This window comes from Plectrocnemia conspersa, unplaced genomic scaffold, assembly GCF_051122295.1.
Source record: "Plectrocnemia conspersa isolate PC_06_02 unplaced genomic scaffold, ASM5112229v1 ptg000008l, whole genome shotgun sequence".
In the NCBI taxonomy this organism is placed as follows: Eukaryota; Metazoa; Arthropoda; class Insecta; order Trichoptera; family Polycentropodidae; genus Plectrocnemia; species Plectrocnemia conspersa.
Genome location: NW_028277172.1, coordinates 11,111,529 through 11,135,715, shown reverse-complemented (window position 1 = coordinate 11,135,715; position 24,187 = coordinate 11,111,529). Strand labels below are relative to the sequence as shown.

Below are 24,187 nucleotides of genomic sequence, written 5' to 3'. Positions count from 1 at the left end.
AAATGTACGTAATAATTCCAATTGTTGCACAAAAAAATAAACTTTACCTTAAAAAAAACCCTGACACAAAAATCAGAAAAATTATAAATATAAAACAGTGTTGCATATTGGACTATAAACTAAAAGGCACGAGGATATTACTGTAAATTAAGAGAAAGATTATGCGAGGCATATTTGCAGTGAAAGAATGCATGGATTTTAGTATTCGATAAACTACGAACTATACTTATTTGAGAGCACAAGAGTATTCCAGCAAATAAATACTTCCTGACTGAATTATCTGAATTAACGCATAAGAGTAGATGACCAGTCTGATTAACTACCATTAAAATCGATGGGCGAGGAAAATCGTAAAATGAAGATAGAACTTATACATATTTCATGTGTTTTATTTTATAGAAGCTCTGCCATGCTAAAGTCACGTCTCATAGATTTTGCTACACCTGCCTCACATTCTCAGGCGTCAGAAGACACATCTCGTTCTCCATCCACGCGACCTCAGCAAGGAAATTGAAATTGAGGCGTCTTCGTTCCCTGACATCACAAACCATACGTTTGATGCACTCTAATGACTGCAACCAGCAAGGACTGGTTTGTGTTTAGCCGATCGCGTTATTTTGCCAGCCGTGTAATTTATGCCCTGTCCGGTTCCGGCTACCATTTATATATAAATTATGCGAACTTCGATTAAGGCGGTTCGGTTCGCCGAAGCTCGAAGCTTTCAGTCGAAAGATTTTCAGTTAAAAAAGCTCTCTATGTTTGCCGCGTAGGCGTTAAGTCTAAGAACTACGTTTAATTACCCTGCACGAATCGGCTATTAGCCACTCTAGACTTTAGTGTTCTTGTTCTACTAGAAATTCTGCATTTAGTTAAATGCTTGCGTTTAAAACCAGTGAGTTTATCTGGATAGTAATTGCCGCTGTTAATTAGCGGATTTATAACGCCGAGTGGCGCGAGTTATGCTCGTGTACAATTTAGCGAGATAAATCATTTTTTTATTAGTAGTATCAATAAACAGTCAAAGAGTATGTATATTATTACAAAGAAATACTGATTCAATATTTAATAACATACAACTAATATATATTGTAATCTACAAATTGTATCAATTTATTAACGACGAATAAAAAAAATTGTCTATAGTTAAAAATTTACTGAATCAGTAACACCATATTTAAATAAAATGTATTTAGCTAGCAAAAAATAAAACCATGAAATAGTATGATTCAATATCTAAATCTACTAATTCTTGTCAAGATATATAAATTGCCATAGATAACATTTCAGAAAAAAATTGGAAGTCAATTAACTGAGCTATAAAAATAACAGGTGATAAAAAAGAAACATTTTACTAAACCAAAATAAGCCTTACAATATAAAACAATTTACTTTTAAGGTTAATATTATGAACAAATACTATAATCCAACTTGCTGCTAAAAACATCTAATTCTTTATTACCTGTTTTATCATATTAGATACAAATAATTTATGGCAATAAATAATATTTTCAATAACCCTGCAGATTCATAATGAAATATATAATTATAAATACATTGAATATTTTAACTATAAATATAAATCCATTTAATAAAAGTGAAATTGTATCACCATTTCATTATTCATAAATTTGAACGAAAAAAAAATAAACATCAATCTCATGTAAGTTTTTGACAAAGTATAGTGTAAAAAATATTTATACCCATCTTGTACTACCTGATACTACATTATATATTATTGATGTTTTTTCCATCAAAACATCACATGATTTATTACTATTGAAAAATGTTACGTACATAAAAAAAACAATTTGTATCGTAGCACATATTTGACTAAAATGTCTATAAATTTATGACCATTACAGTTTTCTTATGTGTCTAAGTCGCATGGTAATTGCTGCAGTAATCTCACCCAGCGGGTTTTTTGGTCGGGTTTTTTTAACGAGATGAAAATTACACATCGCTTCGAAATAGAATATTTAACTTTTCACTCGTGCATACAACGCGAATACGACTTAATAAGAATTCCTGGCTTGTGACTAGCGTTAAAAATATACTTCAATTATAGACAGGTCGTTTAATTAATTGAAGGGGGCTTACTGATAATATCACAGATTGTGGTAGAAGAACAATTTAATTTTATTACCCTTAATAGAAGATATCTGTGCATTTTTTTATTATATGCTATAGGTAGTAGACAGAAAAAATATTGTTTAATAATTGCATAGCTTTATACATTGTGCTGTTCTATACATTATCGAATTAATAATTATCTAATAAGTACTAATTCTGATGTCCCAGATACGAAAAAAAAATGAAAAACAATAAGATCCAAATAGAATTCAAACCCAGGTCGTTCAGGGCATTAGTCAGCGACTTATACCACTCGTCTATCGTGCTAGTTTATTTAACTCTTTAATTAAATGTGTCATTATTATCAAAAAAAAACCAACTAGATGCTCCCTTTAAAAAAAAATAGGATCAAGCAGTTGCTCACATTAAGGAAGCCACACCCAACACCCCCAAGAAAAAAAACAGCATTGTAAAGAATCAATTAATAAAAGACTATCTAAAAAAATTAACTGTAACTAAGGCAACAAGTTGTTCTCTCCAGAAAGCAACAAAAAATCAAATAACCAAAAATGCATATACCAAATGAAAATAAGTAAGAAGTAATGAATAAAAATACATGCATTCTCGAACCATTTCTAGCATCATGTCTAAAATATGAAAAAGAAGAAATTGTAATTTTTGGAAGCACCATATCAACTCGACTTCCCTTAGTAAATATCATTAATAAAAATAACTTAAGTAGTAAAAAATATCTTAAGCATGCAAGATATAAAAATGACTACAAACGTTTTCAATGCAATATAATATTAAGCCTCCAATATTTTCCAACACAATGGAAGATGGCACAGGTTATCTTTATTCAAAAACCAGGCAAGCACCCAGGGAACGTAAAATCTTTCAAGCCAATAAGTCTTTTAACTTTTTACTAAAAAAAAAATTGAGAGGCTACTGTTACATAGAATAAATTCAATACTACAGCAATGAGAGATAATCCCAAGCCACCAATTTGACTTTCTGCAAGAGCATCGCATTTAACAAATACACCGATATTAATAAAAAAATCTACATTATAAGAAAGCTTAGCTGCTTTTTCGCATATAAGTCAAGCTTTATTGGCACTACCTCAGCTATATATGAAATTGTAAAATCATATCTAAGTGATATTTTATAGTAAAATCTCAAGAGGAAAAATATTTCGTCTATTCAATAAAATCTGAAGTAGCTCAGGACGGTGTACTAGCGCTAGTACTGTACTTAATAATATAATATATAAGTACAGCAGACTTGCCAACTACAAACAAGAATAACTTACGCAACCTTTGCTGACACAGTATTATGGCTTCTCATGAGAATCCAGATACAAAGGCAAATGAGCTTTGGTCTGTCCATGTTAGGATTATCATGAGAAAGAAAACATGTCCTCCAGTTCGATTAAATATCGAACCGAAGGACAAAGTCTATTTAGATGTACAGATTTAAACAGGGGATCGACAAAAAACTCGGAGGTTCCAAAATAAAATTTTAATAGTGATATTGGATGCTTCGTGGTATGTCCTAATCTGTATTATTCACAAAGACTTAAAAATTATAATTGTTAAATAAGAAGTGGGAAATTCAAGACAGAAAAATATCTCAACAAATAAGCATATAAATTGATTACAACGTGATCGACAGGAAGATTAAAGAGAAAAATGATTGTCCTGATGAATCGCTGATAGACAATTCACCCACGTGAGATTTAATAATAAAAGTGTAGAAGTGTTTCTGAATATCAGGATGGAAAAACAGATTGTTAAAAAAATATACATAGGATTCGAATCCATATCTTTCAGGTCAATAGTCAGCAATTTAAACCACTCGGTTGTAAATAATATTTCTTTCTTTTAATTAATAATACAATTTTATCTCGAAAATGAGATATATTTGATAGCTATGTCTTGAATAATATGTATTTTAGCAATTAAAAATTTTGGTATATAATCTAATGTATTTTAAAAACATGCTTATTTTTTTATATAAGCTTTAATAAAAAATAATAATTGCAAAATTTTTTTTTAAATTAATAACACTATTCAACAATATTTTGCCACAAAGTAAAAATAATTTAATGTATTCTTTGATTAAATATTTTATTTATTAAATGTGCAAAAATATTTCTTTATCAATCTAATCGAATGTGGTATATAAGTTCACATAAAATATGTTAATGCTTGTGAATTTTAAAAGTTTGTGTTTAATATATACTTATTTTTGTGACCTTTTTTTACCAAACCCTGCAATTATTTTTTTGCTATTCTGTATTTCATTACACTTAATCGATTTTATTACTTGTACAGTAACGTTTCATATGTGGTTATATGCATTTATTTGCTGAGATTAAAGTTGATTACTTTTTTTTCAACAAAGATTCAATAACCTGATTTATATTCCATATATTTACAAATAATATTAATCATTATAGACTACGCTAGATCAATTTAAATCTAAGCTTTGGGCCTTAAAATATATAAATAAAAATAAAATTTACATTATAAAAAATGCTCAATATTTTTTTATTGTTAACAATTTGTAAATTTAAGTTAAGGTAATTTTTTTACTAAGGTAATATTAATCAATTTAATTTTGAAAAGCCTTAAATCACTGTATTTATTATTGGTATGGTATAATAAAAAAATATATAAAATATTTTAAAAAATCAAGTCTTTTATAAACATAGGCTATCTAAATCGAATCACCCAAAAAAATATAATGTGGATATTAAAGCCTAAATGAACGTTACAGATTGCTAATAATTCATACGGTTTGATATCCCAATATCGTCTCATAAGTCTTGTGCAATATTATTGGCGATACTTCGTATGCAAATTACTTGTAAAATCTAGAAAAAAAAAGTCCTGGGGCATAAACACCGTACGGTGTATTAGGCTCTACTCTCAGGTCTTTTGTATGATAATTTACCCTCAAGACACGTTTCTTGTTCTCCTGCCACGAGTTGTCTGTGGCACGTCGATCCATCTGTCGCCGTGTAATCAGCCAATTACGAATTGGTCGCGCTCGCACGCCACTGGTTGTTGACCGCTGGCAACAGGTTGCATGCGTTACCCGATCCTTTCAGAAAATGATTGCATCTCTGGCGTAATCCATTTTTATTTTAATTGCGTAACTCATTCTTACTACTCAATCGGTAATACGATGGCAGCATGTCTTACTGAACATCTGTAGTGCGAATGAAATGGCATTTCCTATGTATAACATAAAAGGCTTCCAGATGTTGTAATGCGAATTGCAAGCATTTTTTCCATTAAGCTGAAATATTACTATACATATTTTATTTCCTGTGCCATGAGAATATTTTAAACTAAATTTTAAAATATAGTCAATAACAATAAAATTGGAAATACAGTGGAATTAAAGAGTAAAATTAGTTTCGAAAACTCGTATTTAAAACATTTGTATTTAAATAAAATGTATTGAAATATGATTAAGAAGATTCGTTTCGAAACCCAAAAATATTCATATTGAAATGCTTAACACAAATACACCTCGAGATGAATTATCAGTTTAGTTGCAGAAAAAGTGCCGCAATGCGAACTGCGCGCATTGTAAGACATCGCTCGTTTATCAAATAAAATGTTTTAATCGTAACGCGAAACACTCAAAAATTAATATTAATTGGATCAGCGCATATTTTTTTATAATTGTAATATTGTTATACAGTGTAATTCTTTGAAATAAAAGCTATCCGTCACACGTAAGCATGAGACATAACTACTGTAAAAAAATATAAATGGTAGCCCAAAAATAATTCAACTATAGACTCAATATTTCTGATCATTATTTTACAGAAAGTTTAATATTTTTCGTAAAAATTTATATATATAAAAGCATCTTAAAACGATTAATTTTCCCAGGAGCAAAATATCAGCAAAAAAATATTGACCGATGTATGAAAATTTAATTTTCAATACTATTTTATTGTTATAATATCTAGTTTAATTATATATTAATTATGCAAAGATTCTGTTCATTTTATTAAATAAAATTACAATATTTCATAAATAATCTATATAATTATTACATAATGTTATACTTCTTCTACACAAACCACTGATAAAAATACTAATTTGCGCAATTCTTATATACTTTTTAATAAACATTATATTGTATTTTAAAATAAATTTATAACCAAATATGTAAAAATTCTCGATAATACAATAAATGTATACAATTGACTATCATGCAAATATTAACACACATATGTCTGAAGAATATTAATTGAATATAAAATATCAATGCAGATTTTTTTTATATCCTATAATGCCGAAATCTACATTAATATAAATGACACATCTATTTTTAAAGCGCATTTTTTTTAAAACTTACTAAATCAGTAGATATTTTATGTTGAATTATTTAATGTCATCTATATAAAAAATATATTATGTATATTTATTAATTTTGAATTTGTCAGTACATAATATTTTTTGCAAATATTAATTATTAAATATAATAACTTCATATAGTTATGTTTTTATAAAATATAAACACTGTAAGTTTTAAGACGACACATCATGAATGGTAATTGATTATTATAGCACGTAAAATCAGCGATTAAAATTTTGACTTGCAATTTGGGTTGTCAGCATCTCTTTTAAGTATTACCCTTAAAGGAATTAAAATTTAACAGCCTTCATAAAAATTGGTAGTTGAAAACGTGAGCCGTTTCTTTTATCCGAACTTTGATCATACGTGAGAATTTATATGCAACATATAAAATGTAACAAAATGATGTTAAATTATATACATATTTTAGAACTGATAACTGTAATTGCATACAAGATAAATACAATGGTTTGCCCAGATCAAAACTAACAAACATCTGATTATTTTCATCTATAGAAAAAAACGATATGAGCTCGCGTAGAATCAATTGACCCGACATTTCTTCGAATTCGAACAATGGATGGACCCATCATAGATGAAGATTTAATATTATTTTAAATAACAATTCCGAAACATGTATGGTAACAAACAAAAAATAGTGTGAACATATATAAGCTTTCTTTTTTATTGATATTAAACCTATAGAAAAAATCGTGAATTAACTCATTCATTGTTCGTTAGCTCGGAAAGCTCGCGAGCTTTTAACGTCAACGTCACAAATCGCTTTTAAACGTATAAAAAACATCATTTTACGATTTTGATGGAGTGCCTCTAAATTCCACACAAAAAATAACTATTGAATACAAATAATCAAATAACATATGCAACCGCAGCGATCAACAACAATTTATTGCTATTCGTCGAAATTGACGTATGATTTTGCGGTCGCGGCATCTCGCTGTCATATGTGGACAGTGGTGACTCGTGAGAATATTTTTTTGGGTTTTGTATCAATAAAACACGTGCGTAAAAAATATTTCAATAAAATGATCTATGATATAATAGCAATTTTATTATTTCCTGCGCCAATTGCGTTACTTATATAGTTAAAAGACGCTTCAAGTTTTTATCTCCCGCATCGAGTAATATAAATCGAAGAACTAAGATAGTAACACCAAACTATAAATAATAATAACTATCTACATATCCATACTGTATATAATATAATATATAGTAAAGCCATGTATTATCTGTTTTTTTTTTTTGTATTTTCAACCTCAATAATATTGAATAGCGCGGTCCGTAATGTCTCAGATTAGTAACTCTGAGCTTGAGGGATCGAGTCCCAGAATTAAAAAGTAAAAAAATATATTTTAAACAAACCGGCCCCAACTACAAAATGACATATATTAATTATAAATTATATTACACATATTAATAAAGATGTCACCGATTTTCAAACTAAGAAGTCTGATGGTTCATACTTAATTTTAGGTATTCATTATGTCTAATTAACTTACTTAGTTGATACAGATATACTCTGCTGTAATATATTGAGCCTTTCATGTTACAGTGGTAAATTTAAAAGATAAATAATTCACAGTTCTGATATAAATAGACCAGCAATAAAATTCGCATGTCATCAAATCCTTGATATAATTGGGAAACTTTCAGATTCTGTTGATATAATAAATCGACATAGATCCCAGGTATCATTGATAAAAATCAAAACTACTTTATTTTGAGATCGTTAACATTATTTTTAGAATTCAAATCACATTTTAATACTGAAATTTCTATAAATCACATTATAAATTTTTGGGCCTGGAAAACTTTAACAGCTGCTTGTGTGTAAATTAGTGATTTTTATAAAACAACCTTTTAATATCACAAACAAACAGAAAGTTATATATTAATAAATATATATATGATAGTTAATATGTGATTTCTTATGACATTTTTTTATGGAAGTTTCTCCCACATCTCATTTTTAACGACCTGCCACTGCACAAGCAAGCCAGACACGTACGTCGGACCGCAAATAGCCGACGCATGGTCACCGCATTTGCTGCGGTTATCTTTTTACGTATCTTATCTCGATATTACGCGCTCGACGGAATGTATCATCGCCGAGCTAATTACGATGCGCCATCACCTGATTGGCGTTTGCCGGAGAGCAGTTTAATTTAGTAACTGGACCGATCCTATCGTTCCTGAAACTGGACTTTCAACTGGACAAAAAATACGCACGCAGCATCCCTCGCCGCCGTGCAACCGGTTCCTTGTGTAGCATATATTATAACAGTAGCAGCGGATAGAACAAACGGGTAGTTAAACGGCACCTCGGCCAATTAACAACCATAAAACGGAAGCGAAAATGAATAACAGCACAGCGTGCGGCGCATGCGCAATTTTGAGATCACGTTACGTTATGGACGGGCCGTAAATTTACTTGAATGTGCCATTCCACACTTGTAATGATTCAATTAGAATGAAATTATCCAATTTAGTATATGGCAATCCAATTTGTGTGAGACGTGTCATTTTTATACTCAATTTTAGAGTTGCATAATTCTGTAATGCCTGATGAGCGAGTAAGATATGAAGTTACTATTTACCGTTTTAAAGTAGTGACTATAATGAGGAATACTATTTATTTTATTAATTAATTTATCTAATATATCTAATTGTATAAATAATAAATATGTACAAAGATTGATTAAAAAGGTAAAGATTTCAACGAGCTAGTATACATGAAACCCAGATTATTTATCTGCTTCATTATATGCTTCTTTATGTATATGTTTTATACATAATGTTATATATATATTAAATTAATTATTTATTTTTTCCTAAAATAAAACGTTAAAAAGCTATACTTATTCAGCTTATACAGATTGATAAAGATAAGATGTTAAATACCAGCTATTGAAAAATTATACAGATGCACAATATTAATTCGTAAAATTGACATTTCTACAATTACATGTTTAATTTTTATTTTGTATGTCTGTTATTAGTTGTAATGACTATGAGTGTTATAAATAAAAAATATATTAATAAAAATTTATAAAAGCTAAAAAGGTTGCAATTGAGCGGTAAATAAAATGCAGCGGTACATCAAATAAAAAAATGATTGTATTACACAACTGTGTTTTTAGAGCTAGTCGGTTTTAGTTTTTTTTTAAATTAAAAAACATGTATCAATGAATACTTTATGAATAATATTTAGTATTCAAATATTCGAAAATAGTACTGGAGTTTCTAATCACAGCTACGAATGTAAAGATTTCAACGAGCCAGTGTAATCGAAACCCAGATTTGTATTGATATTGCCTCTTTTGATATATATTACACGGGCGGTAGAATACTTAAAATGGCTTTCGATGGACGTTAATGTAAGTCTTTCACAATTTTCGAAATGCGTCAAAAAATCCACTCAGTTTAGCAAATTTTTAAGCTAAGAAAATGATGATTTAATTCCACGATATTATTACTTTTGAGAAAGTGAAAATTTTCCTATTAGTGATCCCAAAAGTTTTTCGAATACATGCATCGCGATGAAAAAAAAATTCGATGGCTATAAAGATATCGCTGATGCTTTCGCGGAATATTTTTATTCTGTTTATGGCGAATCATATTCAGCTCCCGAAGCAATGGAGACTATCTGACTTCGCAATCTAGATGGTCGTCCGTTTTAGCCATAAACTAAATTGATATTTTAGACATGAAGTACTACGGTTATGAGAAGTGCAATTCCTGACTTTATATTAAAGGACTGTCAGATTTTTCTCCTTGCTCCTCTTCGATTCATTTTAAATTTGTAACTTAAAACTTCATCATTTCCTGATTGGTGAAGATGTTCATAAAAAAGTCACCTTGATCTACGAAAAAGGTGATAAATCGTGTATCAAAAATTTCAGACATACTAAATTGTTTGATATAATTTTACACATGCGTTAGTAGATCAACAACACGGGTTTCGTCCGCGTCGTTCAATAGTCAATAACCTTCGAGTTGCTTAAGTGGCAGCCGTTAATATATGAGCTATGGTAATCATCGATCCTATGAGTATTTCGCTCATTATGAAATACTAAAGGGATCCAATCTGGGCTTTTTATTAACAAAATTTATAACTCGGAATATTTATTATATGCTTTCCCAAAAACAAAACACATATAAACAGAAATACTTAACATCCTTAATATTTTATCAATAGCTCATATCTATTATAAATACAATACATAAAAAAAAAATAAAAATATTGTTAATATGATCAATAACATATTTACAACGAAGATAAAATAGCTAATTACAGGTATATTCTAATTAAGTTTTCTTTTTCAATATGATATTGTTTTTATAAACTCTAGAATTTAAATTTTGATTTTTTAGCAAAATGTATTGTTTATGGATATATGTGCATTAGCAAAATGCTAAAAAAATACCATGGTACATTTGTATTATTTTTAATGACATTTTATAATTTAAAAAATATGATAAAATTAATTTAAAACTGAGTTTTGCGAACTAGTTTATAATATATAATATTCAGTACATTGATTTTTACAAGAATTACAAGAGTATTTTCTCAAAAATGATATAGATCGATTTATACATAAAATAATACGCTGATTTTAATTGTATTGTTAGTTAATACACTGTGTTAACGCAAATATAGTATAGAAATATATAATGTAGAAAAAATAGTTTTTTCTTTTTATTATATTCAATGATCATTGAATTATTTAATTAAAAATTAATCAAATTAGCTTGGACTCGGGGCAACACTTATTCAAAAAGCTTTGGACTACAAAGAGCAAATTGTGTTGGAGACAAAAAAGTCATTCACAGCCTCACCAAATAAAAGTTCTTGGTGATTATATTAAAAATTTATTAGAACAATCATTAAATAAATAATAAATTATAAACAAGCATTAAATAAATTAAAATAATAATAATCATGAAATAGATAGCTCTCGAACTGACTGTGTTAACGCAAATAGAGTATAGCTTTATTATCTAGCTTCGTCCGAGATAGATTCAAACTCATTCTTTATTCATTATAATTTACCCAAATCGTTATTGTACCTCAATAAATTAATAATAATAGCACAATTGATCTAGAAATGGCAGCCATACTGTAAATTTCTAAGGAAATCTTGCAACAGATAGATAGATAGACAAATATAAATATTTATGTTTTATAAAAATTATATTGTATGAAAATCACTTCATGTGAAAAGCTTGGAAAGCGATAGATATCACTGAAAATTTAAATTAAAAAAATTCCATAAAATCCATTCAGGAAAAATCACTTATAAATTCAGTTATTTTATCTTGTCGAAAACAACTACAAAAATTGGTTACAGTAAATAAACTAGATTTAATTTTGCTTAATTTTAAAGCAATAAAATTACTTCAATGTTTTTTTTAAAAATACATATATAAATATATTAATTTCCATATTCAAAGACAGTTTTTGAAAAATTATTAATTACATTATCCCGCTGTATACTTTTAGTTATTTCTTATAATTTTAGAATGTACATATACTTTAAAGAATTCAAGCATCAAAGTACTGAAAACACATAGATAATTTGCACTCATTCTCTCATTAGTAATATTTTCCTATTTTATCGACATTTCATTTAATCAGTATTAATTATTTGTATTGCACATTAACAAATATAATTACAACAATTATGTTTTTTACTGTTCCGTCTACGTCAGTGTTTCCCACGGTGGGGCGTACGCCCCACCGGTGGGGCACCACGCCTCAGAGGTGGGGCACCACGCTTCAGAGATGGGACACGTCGGAAATTATCAAATATTCCACATATAAATATAATTTGCTCGTTCACGACTAAATATACCCACGTGCGTAGGATTTCTTAAAATTTGGATTTATACCTGCTGGGCATGACGAATGCCTACCTTTTTGTCTTCTGTGTGAGAAATCCTTTACCAATGAAACAATGAAACGAGGTCGTCTTGAAGCACATTTGAAGGCGAAACATAGTACTCATATTAATTCAGATATTATTTTCTTTCAAAATCTTAAGAAAAAATTTGAAAAACGAACAACATTAACAAATCTATTTTGTGCACAAACTGCAAGTATTAATCGTAGTCTTGAGGCTAGTTACCAAATTTCATTGCTCATCGCTAAATGTGGAAAAAACCATACTATAGGAGAGGATCTAATCAAGCCATCAATATCAGCATTTCTTAAAACAGTTCTACAACAAGATGACAAACTCGTGAAGGCTATGCCCCTCAGCAACACTACTGTTTGCAGAAGAATAGACGAATTGAGTGAAAACGTTGAAATCCAACTTGTTGAAAAGCTAAAAAAACAAGAAAATTTTCACTACAAATGGATGAATCAACTTTGAGAGACAGTGAAGCCGTGTTGCTAGCTTACGTAAGATATATTGATAAAAGAGAATTTGCAGAAGAAATGTTATTCTGCAAATCATTAGAAAGCACCACTACCTCCAAAGATATATTTAATAAGCTAAAAGAATATTTAGATGTTAAGAATATACCAATGAAAAATATAATATCTTGTGCTGCAGATGGTGCCCCCAATATGATGGGAAAGAAAAATGGCTGCTTAAAATTAATGAAAGACGAGAATCCAGATATGACTGTGGTGCATTGTGTTATTCACAGGGAAAAATTGGTGGCTAAATACATTTCACCTGTTCTAAATGAGGTACTAAATTCCGTTATAAAGTGTATCAATATGAATAAAATTAGTGCTAAATCTAAGCGTCTCTTCAAGTTATTTTGTGAAGAACAAAATGCGGAACACGTAAGACTGTTACTTCACACTGAAGTAAGATTGCTCTCAAAAGGAAATTCCTTAAAAAGATTTATGGAATTATTCGATACCCTTTGTGATTTTTTAAGCAACCGATCTGATATGAAGTTTTTGATGACGGTCGACGGTAAAGCATTTGTAAGGTATTTAACTGATATATTTGAAAAATTAAATATTTTAAATAGCCAACTTCAAGGATCGGAGTAAACACTTGTCGATGCAAAAGCAAAGATATTTGCATTAACCACTTTTATCGAATTATCTAAAAAAAAAATTTTTAACAACAATTTTGAAACATTTTACAGGCTCCAAAAATTTGAAGTGACTGATAATGCTAAACGTGTTATTTTGGACCATCTGCAAACTTTATCAACTGATTTTAAAGAACGATTTGCTGATTTAAAAGAGATACATTTTCTAGCTTGGTTGACACAACCAATGCTGGTAGATATTTCAAATGAAAATTTGTATGAAGAGGAACTTTCGGAAATGAAAAATTATGGTTCGATTACAAATTTATTCAATATAAAAGGAATAATGGCATGGATGTGCGAAGAAACTAACACAAAATATCCTAATATTACTTTGCATGCTAGAAATTTATTATTACCCTTTCCATCATCTTATTTAGTGGAATGTGGTTTTAGCGCCATAAGCGATTTACTCATTAAAAAAATAAATCGATTGAATATTACAAATAGAGGGGACTTAAGACTGAAATGAACCAAATTAGATCCAGACATAAAATTTCTTTGTAGCAAGCGTAAGTGAATTTAATAATTTAATAATAGATTAGGCATTACCATTTTATTTTATTTTACTTACATTTTTAATTTGTATTTTGTAATTATTTTAATTATAATATACGTTTTGAAAATTTACCTACTGTTTTATTAAAAGAGATGCCGGTGGGGCATATGACTTTTGAAAAGACTACGGTGGGGCATGGCATAAAGAAGGCTGGGAAACACTGGTCTACGTCATTTACAACCGAGTCAAACGCTACGAATCGCGATATCCATAAATACCCAAACAAGACATAATAATCCGGATGCGCCATCACGTGCCAGTGCAGAAGTGCACATAAACCTGTTATCATCGCATTAAAATCGCACTACTAGAATTTAATATAATCATTACGGTACTCAAGCCGACATCGGTAATGTACACCAGCGTCGGAATAAAAAAAAACTGAAAACCAGCACTAGACAAATCGATAGGTCAACGTCAAGTTCATATGTCGGTATTATATTAAAAGATATTTATTTTATCAATTACATTTTAATATGCCACTACAATATACCACTTTAACAAGCAAATATAACTAGTATTAATTATTCGTTAACGAGAATAAAATTACAACAGCGGCTTTGATGTATTTAAACATATTTTTTAATGTTAAATAATATTATTCATAAACCATTCAAAATCAAGATTGAGCAAATTCTTTATTTTTTCTACGAATTTAATAGTGCATTAATTATTATTTATTATTATCTGATAATAATATCTTCGTTGATAATTTCACTTTAAATTAAATTTAACCATAAAACATTAGTATCAATTACGCCGTTGTAGACTCTAATAATCAGATTATACAATACAAAAAAAAAGTTTAATAATAGATAAGATAAAACATATTGCTATATCTTAAAATGAATCCATTATATAAATGCATGCTTCTGCTTTAACGTGCATAAGAAATCTACATTATTTAAATAAGAGTTTAAAAAAAGTAGATACAATTTCAACATATTCCTTCATTCCACGCACGTTTAATATACATCAAATGCAAAGACGCGCCGCCCTTTTCATGCTTCTCCAACTATTCTACACCAGCCCAACATTCTCATTTCCATCCTGTCAATAAAGACCATTTCGTACATAAGCAATGTCAACCTGTAAATCTGTCACTCGGCTGCAGTTACGGGCAACTACTGCAAATCGACCGCGACCACTAACGACCGCAACACACCGGTCCGACAAGTGGTAACATAACATTTTACACGTGCAATCTATCATACGGTTAATATTTTATTTTCGCGGCTTTCGTACGCCGCTCACATACACACAATGCGGCATTGTTTCCACGCACGTATTACGTACACACGCGATGCATAATGTGTAACTGGCCAGATAATCCCGGAGGCTGCCCATAAACCATGCAAAGACCCTCCGAAGAAACTTTCCTCTCCGCTGAGGTTCAATCTATGTAGAAGATCGGACCTCGCCCACCAGAATGCTGATGTTGACCCGAGACCGCTTGGACTAACTTAGTGCATTCAAGTTTTCAGCATGTGATGTCTTGATAATTGAAATAACGTATGTATTTCTACGATGGTGGTTTCAATTAGAATAACTCATATATGCCGTCTAGGAACAAAATCAAACATGTCATATTTACATGCTTTTAAGTATAATGCAAAACAATATTGTACCAAGATTCATAGGTCATTAAATTTACATACATGCCACATGCTAACCACCTGCACAATTAACTTAGAGAACATTATAACGACTATTTCGAACAAATACAAATAAATCTCAAAAGTAATACCTAACAAATAAAGAGAGATAATTAATTGTTAATATTTAACGGACCACCTTTTAGCACATCAGTCCCGAGGCGTAAGCACCCAGAATAACACTACTCTTTGTGTGGAAAAGATGTGCGATGCATTCTACTCTACGCAAGAGGACTATTGTTATTTCTACCATTTGATTTTACGATAGCCATCTGGCAGTTTGTCTTTTTAGGCGTAAATACATTTAGTGGATGTGTCCTAATTTTGAAGTTTTTATCCTTTTATGCTTCGTATTTATTTAAATATAAAAAATACCGACTCTCATAAAAAAATATCATTGCTAGTAAATATCTGTATTGATATAAAAAACATGAGTGGAATGTGGTTTTCTGGCCGAGTATATTGACATGGAGATGACGAAAAGCCATTGTCATTATGTTTAAATATTTAATTGTATAGTAGCTATATAAATTTAATACAATTTTTAATAAATTCAATTAAAATGGTAAAATTATTAAAAAATAGCTTAAAAATGCATTTTATTATATGCTTATTTAAAAAAAAATAAGTTGATCGATCTAAAAAAATCTTCAATTTTTTAATAAGTTATTCATTAAAAAATGTTATACTGTATGCCACTTATTGTTTCTATTTCGACATGTGGCAATATGCATTTGCTTTAATAATCTATTATAAAATAGTTCTAAAAATGTTTACGTTAAACACATCTGCGTTTAACGTAAAGTATGTACTTTTTAAAAATACAATATGGAGATTTAAATTTGTATGTGCTCATTTTCTCTGCATTTAAACATATGTATAAAGTAACAACTACGAAAAAGATGTCTGAAATTTATTCTATGTGTAACATATATTTATGGTTAATATATCTAATACATTTCACCCTAAGAAATATTTAATAAAAAAAATATAATGCCTTCTTCATAAAATAACATATTAGGTAAAATACAACGTCTTTTTAAATAATGAACTTTTCTCACTCAAGATAATTTGATTGAAAGCAATAAAAACGATTGTGTGATACATTAAAATATATATATAAGTTAAAAATTTATGCAATTGATAATATTTTTTTTTAATTAAAACTTTAAAATAATTTGGTTATATAAATAAATAATTATTTTTTACATCAAAAACCATGCTACTCTAAAAAATCAAAGCAATAGATTATCTACAATATAATACAAGCGGAAAAAATAGACAATTTTTATACTAAAAATTTAATTTTCTGTATCTAGTTTAAAAATTTATAATTGTGATTTAAAGCATAAAATTATTCAATTCGTAATATGTATTTTATCATTGTGACTAATACAAATGTTAGTAAAAAATAATTACAGAAATAATAACAATAAACAGCCTAAAAAATATGTTATTTCTTTCAAATAAAATATGTAAAATTTAAATCAAGCCTGTATTTATTGTGTTTTTTTTTTCTAAATATATACCGTAATTCCTGTTACATCTCTGAAATTATATGCAAGCCAAGTGCGATTCAATCAAGATCGCAATTATGGGATAATTTTCTAACCTCGGATTCTTAGTAATATTTACCAAAGCCAATCTGGAAAACGGGGGAAACCTGATCGAGAAATAATCGACGATAAGTGCGGTCTGTCAGTTAAATGAAAAATGATTAAGTTCAATGCCTCTTGCCTACTGAACATCCTTAAGAACTTATTAATTAAGTTAAATATTGAACCATGTTAGCTGAAGATTAAAAATATAGTGATACATCTACCACAACCGTTATTTATAATATCCATGAATCGCTAGTTATAATAAACCATACCTTATTGATCGGCAATTGAGAATTATAAAATGTAATTAATGAAAAACCATCTATATACAATTGTAATCAGACTAAAGTCTAATGTTGGGTGTGAGATAATAATATATACTGCGAATGTATACAATCCATAATAATAAAATTAAATAATTACATTTATAACAACCGTTACTAATAATGTTCGTAAAGTTGATAATGTGTTTTAGATTCAGAGTTTGCAACTTAATGTTTCTAACGTTACATCTTACTGTGTTAGGCTTTAAACATGTTATATGCTATTATTAAATTAAATTTACATATCATATATTTCCTTAAAAATATTACATATGTTTTAATCTTACAAGCGATATATGCAATGCAACATTGTTGCAATAGATACCACGAATGATTATATAAAACACAGCATAAGCATTATCGCGCCTGTCATTTGTTAAATGAACATCCTGCAATAACCATACCCTCATTTATTTTATGATTATTACTATAATTACTATTAAAATGAAGTAACTAATAATTATTTTTATTTCCGTTATTCCAGGTTATCAATAAAACACCGATGTCTTTATTGCCGGACGAAAGCCTGAGCGGACAGATGATCGTTCAGATATGTTCGAACTTTTTCAATGAAATCCTCAGTGGGATTTGAACCCACCGGAAAGTGGTGGGTTTTAGTTTTAATCTGGAGCCTTTACGCTTGTGTGCTAGCCAGTCCAACCAATTTTATTCATAATCAGCCTTCAGATGTCTCCAACATCACCAGGATCGAAGCTGGAGATACTTTTTCCTTCAAAGGTAAGAGTTTTAATTTAACGTTGACTAATTTTATAACGAATATAAGAAAATCAAAAGCTTATTTTATAATAATAATAAAAAAAGTAAAATATAAGCATAAATTTTGCAATTAAATTGTGGTATTCATTATGACCGAAAACGTTTGAAAAATTCTATGAAATATTGACAACTTTTTGTTAAAATCTGTCTTTTCATTGCTTTTGACTTTTAAATATATTTTTTTTTAATCAGCAATAAGTATACTAGTGATATAAAAGTATATTGCAAAAATCAATTTTCAAAGACGCGTGATATTATTAAAAAAAAAATAGATATGTGCCATAAAAAAATATGGCATTATTTATACGTGAATTATTATAAAATCGTTAGAGTTGTGTAGTTGATGGGACCACACAGGCTCTCATTTGTGGAGGACCTCATTCTTGAAACTCGCGTAATTACTGTGATCAAAAGTGATTATTTAACAATAGTGCGATTACACAAATGCTCTCGTTATGACTAGAACTAAAGAGTTCCCGCATAAATAACACGCAAAAATTTTCCGTTGCGTTAAATGAATATTTCTTTGTTATGCAACGGTCACGGGAAACAATATATCACCGGAAGACAAATAGCACAAATCTTCGACCTCGGAGATAGCAATCAAGCAAATGTCCGAAAAAATTAAATATTTCGTTTTTCTAAGAAGCGAATACAGCATTGACTGGATGATCGCTTCATGATTGTGATTGGTAAGCAAGCTTTGCAGCCCTGGATACTTAAGCTTGGACTCTAATGAGGAGAAGCAGACACTGGAAAAACTAGACGCCCGCCCGCGGATAACATACTGCCATGGACGCTCACATACTAAGAGAGACTCCATCATATGAGCAGCGCAACAGAGAGGGATCAACCCCCGCTATATTGTCGCTACCACGCCACCTACAAGACCTCTAATCATATTCTACTGACACCATCCCTCCGCCAGCTTCTCCGCCACTGCTTGGAAAAAACATCTGGCTCATCATTCTGTCGCAATATATAATATAATCTAATAAAATTCTCACTAGTTTCCACCTGCGTCTTACTGGCTGCAAAGTCGCACCCCTCAGGGTTAGAAACCCGAAATAGTTATTTTTATAAAAATAACTACAAAATATTTTTTATAAATATGTATGATATATTAACAATTATAAAAATTTAATTGAAAAATATATATTATATAAAATCAGAGGTAGAAGTAAAACAAGTATAAAAATGCAATAAAAATCACATGAAAGGAAATTTTAAGTATAAAATGTACAAAAACCTTGCATATTTGTATTCGTTTATGTTTATATACAAATCAATTGAAATAATTTGTTTTGTGTATTTAATAAAACGTTAATAGAAAGTATAATTATGTATAAAAAATCAAAGTTTCACTTTTTCTACTTTAAAAAAATATAATTATTAACTTGAATACATTAGCTTTATATTCATTAAATATATGCTATAAAATATTTTTATTTTAACTAGAAAATATTTTGAACCAAAATTATTTAATAATAGCACTTTGCATATGCTATGTAGATCTCACATTTTCGATTAAAAAATGCTGCAAAACTCAACGACTTGCTTTCATTCCATTATTTTCAATAATAAGCAACACATTTTTATATCTTTTCTGACTAGTTGACGATCATGAAGTTAAGATCATAGATATGATTTGATATGTAAATCAATACACGTATTTAACAATAAAAATGTTATTAGGTGCTGAATGTGTCAAAAGAGAATGTGGAGGAAGAGGAGAGAGTCTTTCGTGCTATTGTGCCTGTCCAGCTCATGCTCCATTATTCAGAGAAGACACTGGAGAATGTGTTAACGACATCACAGGTATTTATAAAATTATGTAACATAATATCCTGCAACTATAAATACGAAACATCGATGAACCTGTCCTGTCGATTTATGTATTTGAATTAGTTTCCCTTACGCCACTGGAAGCCCTCATTTCTACAATATAAATTATCATATTTGAACATGTCGAGGATATATTAATTTTGCCGCAAGAGTTGCATAAAGATATCGTTACGGGTATGTGAGAGCAATTTATCTCCTGACAGCATTGTAACTGGTTCCTTTTCCACCGGTATTTCATTAAACGGCGCCTTGCGACGTGGATCATAAAATAACTTTGCAACGATACGTTAATTTACGACACAAATAAATTTATTAATACGTAACTGTGCGATGAGCCGATATAAAATTAGATAATTGTGACTAATACATTTCAAACTAAAACCTTTAACTTAAAAGTGCATGAATAAATTTTCAAGATGATTTCCTGGGTCAGAAAGCTGACTGATAATTGCCAATTTGCTACGCAGACGTGTTGGTTTTAAGAAATCTCTTGAATATAATAATTCGCATATACCCCCTGAGACGTGTTGTAAATAAGTTTTATGTACACACTAAAAGCTACTTCTATTTTCCATGCATTCATCGAACAGATTGCCTTTCAACCACACTTACAATATGCAGTTCAAATTGAATGCACATTATAAATATGCATACACTTTTATTCATATATTAATTTATTCGAATTATTTTAATATTTATTTATACAATTACATTTGCTAAAAATTGTAAAATTCGACTATAAGAAAAATAAAATAATAACCAAATAGAATAAATCAAAATTAAACAACCGTTTATAATTAACAAAGGCAGTTGCACAATATAAACCTTTTGGTACCTGATGTTCCGTTTTTTAAAACCGGCCCTATCGAATCGAATATTTCGCTTATCACATAAATCAAACATTCAATCGCATAAATTCTAATCGTAAAAATAATGACAATCAATATTATTTATTAGAACCAGTTTTCTTCTTTGTGCAATTATACGTTAATCAAAATAGATCAAAGTAACCATTGCTTAGATCTGAGATTCTGTATAACCATTTATAACGCATGTCAATTAAAATCACTTTATTTTGTATTAACGGTTATTTTACATATTTATTATTAATCAGATGTTAAAACATATTTTAGTAAATATGCATAAGAGCGATCTATATAAATATTACGTACACAATAAATCGTCGTTTAAATATTTAATGTAGCATTACGCCATTCGCCCGCGACAAGATCACGTTCAAACGCAAACATAACGTGACACTGTCGGTTAAGTGACGGCACGCGCGCCGCCGGTTGACAACCGCCGACTGCATCTCGAGATAAATATTTAAGATCGCGCGGAAGAGCATCATGTGTGTGGTGGCACGTGTGAACCACGCCTTGGCACGATTTGTAATACACGAACCTCCGCAGAGAATATTAATTGAATATTGATTCAGAAATGAATATTCAACTAAACTTCTACAGGTCGAAAGTTAAATTAAACCAACATTTTTCAATGTTTATAGTTTCTTTATGTAAAAATGTAGACTAGTCATTTAATATAAGAGAAATAACATATTACTTATCTCAAACTAAAACAAACATTTTTTGGAAACGTATTTTAAATTAATCGTTTCTTTTTAACTGCCAATCTTATTTATTACAAGCGATTGGTACGTTTCAGATGCTCGAAAGAAGCAGCAGAGAAAGTTTTATTTGACCCACTTGTGACGTAGATAATTTGAGGATAAAAGTGGAGCGTCGTGGAGAAGAAAAAATGTAACTATTCTCGATTCTGAGAAAGGTCGGGGAAAATTACAAGTGCGGGTAAGAAGAAAGCGCTGAATTAATTATCAAGTCTTTGCGGTTTATCGAACCGAGATCATTTTAAGTAAGGTATTTTCATAACTAAGGGTTTTAAGTATATATAATATACTTTCCTGTTCGACTGATTATATACTATATTTCGTAGTAAGACAATGGTGAGTTGTATATGGAAATTATGGTATAGTTTTAGCGCGCAAATTGCAAATAATCCCTTTAATATTGGAGCTCGAGGTATAAATTTAACTGACAATCAGAAGAAAAGTAGCAATTTTATTGTATTGTATTAAAAAATTAAATAATGCTATATAAAGTAAATTATACTTTAATACAACAAACAGTCACTAATATTTGTGAAGTTTCACATCGTTATACAGAAATAATACGTTCAAGGATTATTTGAAAATATTAAAGAACAACTCTAAGATCAGACCAATAATCAGATTTTCATTCAGAACTATTGAATTATTAAAAAACATGAATGAATCTGTACAATCTATTTGGTTATTTACATAAAACCATTACATACATACATATATGAAACTTAATTAATTAAAAAAAATAGGTTCAATTATTTGTCTTTATGTTATAATATTTTTATTTAATATATGTTTAATTTTAAATTAACACAAAACAATAATTTATTTTGACCTTTTTTAATTTTATGTTTAAAAAAATAGCTAATTAAAAAAGAATTATAATAGGCTAGTTTTATTATGGATTATGGCATATTTTGTATCAAAAATTAATTTTTTTTATAATGCTAATATATAACAAATAAATCTTATTATTTTATAATATTATTACACATAAAATACTGTGTTTATTTTAGTAGCTACTAAACTAAAGTTAATATCTGGTCTTCTATAATACATAAAATTAAAAAATATTTTTTTGCTTTGTATATATCAAATAAAAATATTATAATATAAAGAAAAATAATTGAACCTATTTTTTTTTTTTGAGAAGTGTGTTCTATTTATTTTTTAATATTAAAAATTTCATTACTCATATTTCACAAATACAAATTAAATTGTGTTAGAGATATACAATCATACATTTCCTATAACTTTAAAAGTCTTAAGCTCATTAGCAAAATCTTAGGTTTCAATAAATACTATGTCGTTTTGTTATAATGAAAATAATATAAAGGCTTGTAACATTAAAAGAATACGAAACATAATTTATATTTTAATTATTAAAATATAGAGATAAAATTAAAAACCTTACTGTAAGTGTAAACTAAATCTACAAATAGATTCAGTATTTTTATCCTTTGTTTTATAAAAAAATGTTATCTAATGAAAAAAAATTGTATTTCTGATTATTGACTACCGTATGTTAAACAAAAAATAAGTCTAAATATTTAAAAACGTAATAATCTTTAGGGAAACATAGAAAATGGGGCAAAATTTGTAGTCCAATGATTATTAAAGCGTGAGTTCATATAAGTGTATATAAGCTAATGATATTTTCTATGCACGATTTTAATTTTAATTCCATATGATTCTACTGTAATAGTCATGCCTAGCTTAAGAAATGATCGATGAATAATTTCACAAAATAGTGTCACCATATTTGTTATTTATCATTGCCCTAATATCTACTAGTTAGCAAAGATTCGTTTTAAGACCAATTCAAGACAATTTTTGAGTATTGATTTTATACAAATAGTATAATTAATAAATATATAAGAATAATGAAAGTATCTATCTAAATTAATATCACAATAAATCAGTAAATAAATTATATAACTACCTTTGCATGAAAACTTTGTTTTAAACATTGTTGAGGTAACAAAAAATTGTGTTTTTCAATTACTTCAACGTGTTTTTTTAATTATTTGCCTGACATTCATAGTAAGCATATTATTGAAAATCATAACAGTTTCATTAAATTACTGAATAGTTTTATAATGAATATTGCTATACCATATTCTTTGTCGGTATTTAAATATATTATAATTTAAAGACACATGTACATTATTTTATTAAATACATTAGCTTATATGACGTGAAAAATGCTATTAAGGAATCACATAGATTATAGTCAAATCGATTTTTTGCTCATCTATAAAAAAAATCATATT

The 24,187-nt window shown here is 28.9% G+C and overlaps 1 protein-coding gene across 2 annotated transcripts in view; it reads left to right on the top strand.

The window, feature by feature from the left end:
• The window catches only part of LOC148232978 (uncharacterized), an 82,829-nt gene that overhangs the window by 42,426 nt on the left and 16,216 nt on the right, over positions 1–24,187 (top strand). For both annotated transcript variants that reach the window (XM_088191014.1, XM_088191015.1), the window contains 2 exons: positions 18,156–18,409; positions 20,144–20,266. In XM_088191014.1, the coding sequence (XP_088047140.1) occupies positions 18,241–18,409; positions 20,144–20,266 (292 nt within the window). In that variant the 5' untranslated portion in view covers positions 18,156–18,240. The remainder of the gene's footprint in view (positions 1–18,155; positions 18,410–20,143; positions 20,267–24,187) is intronic.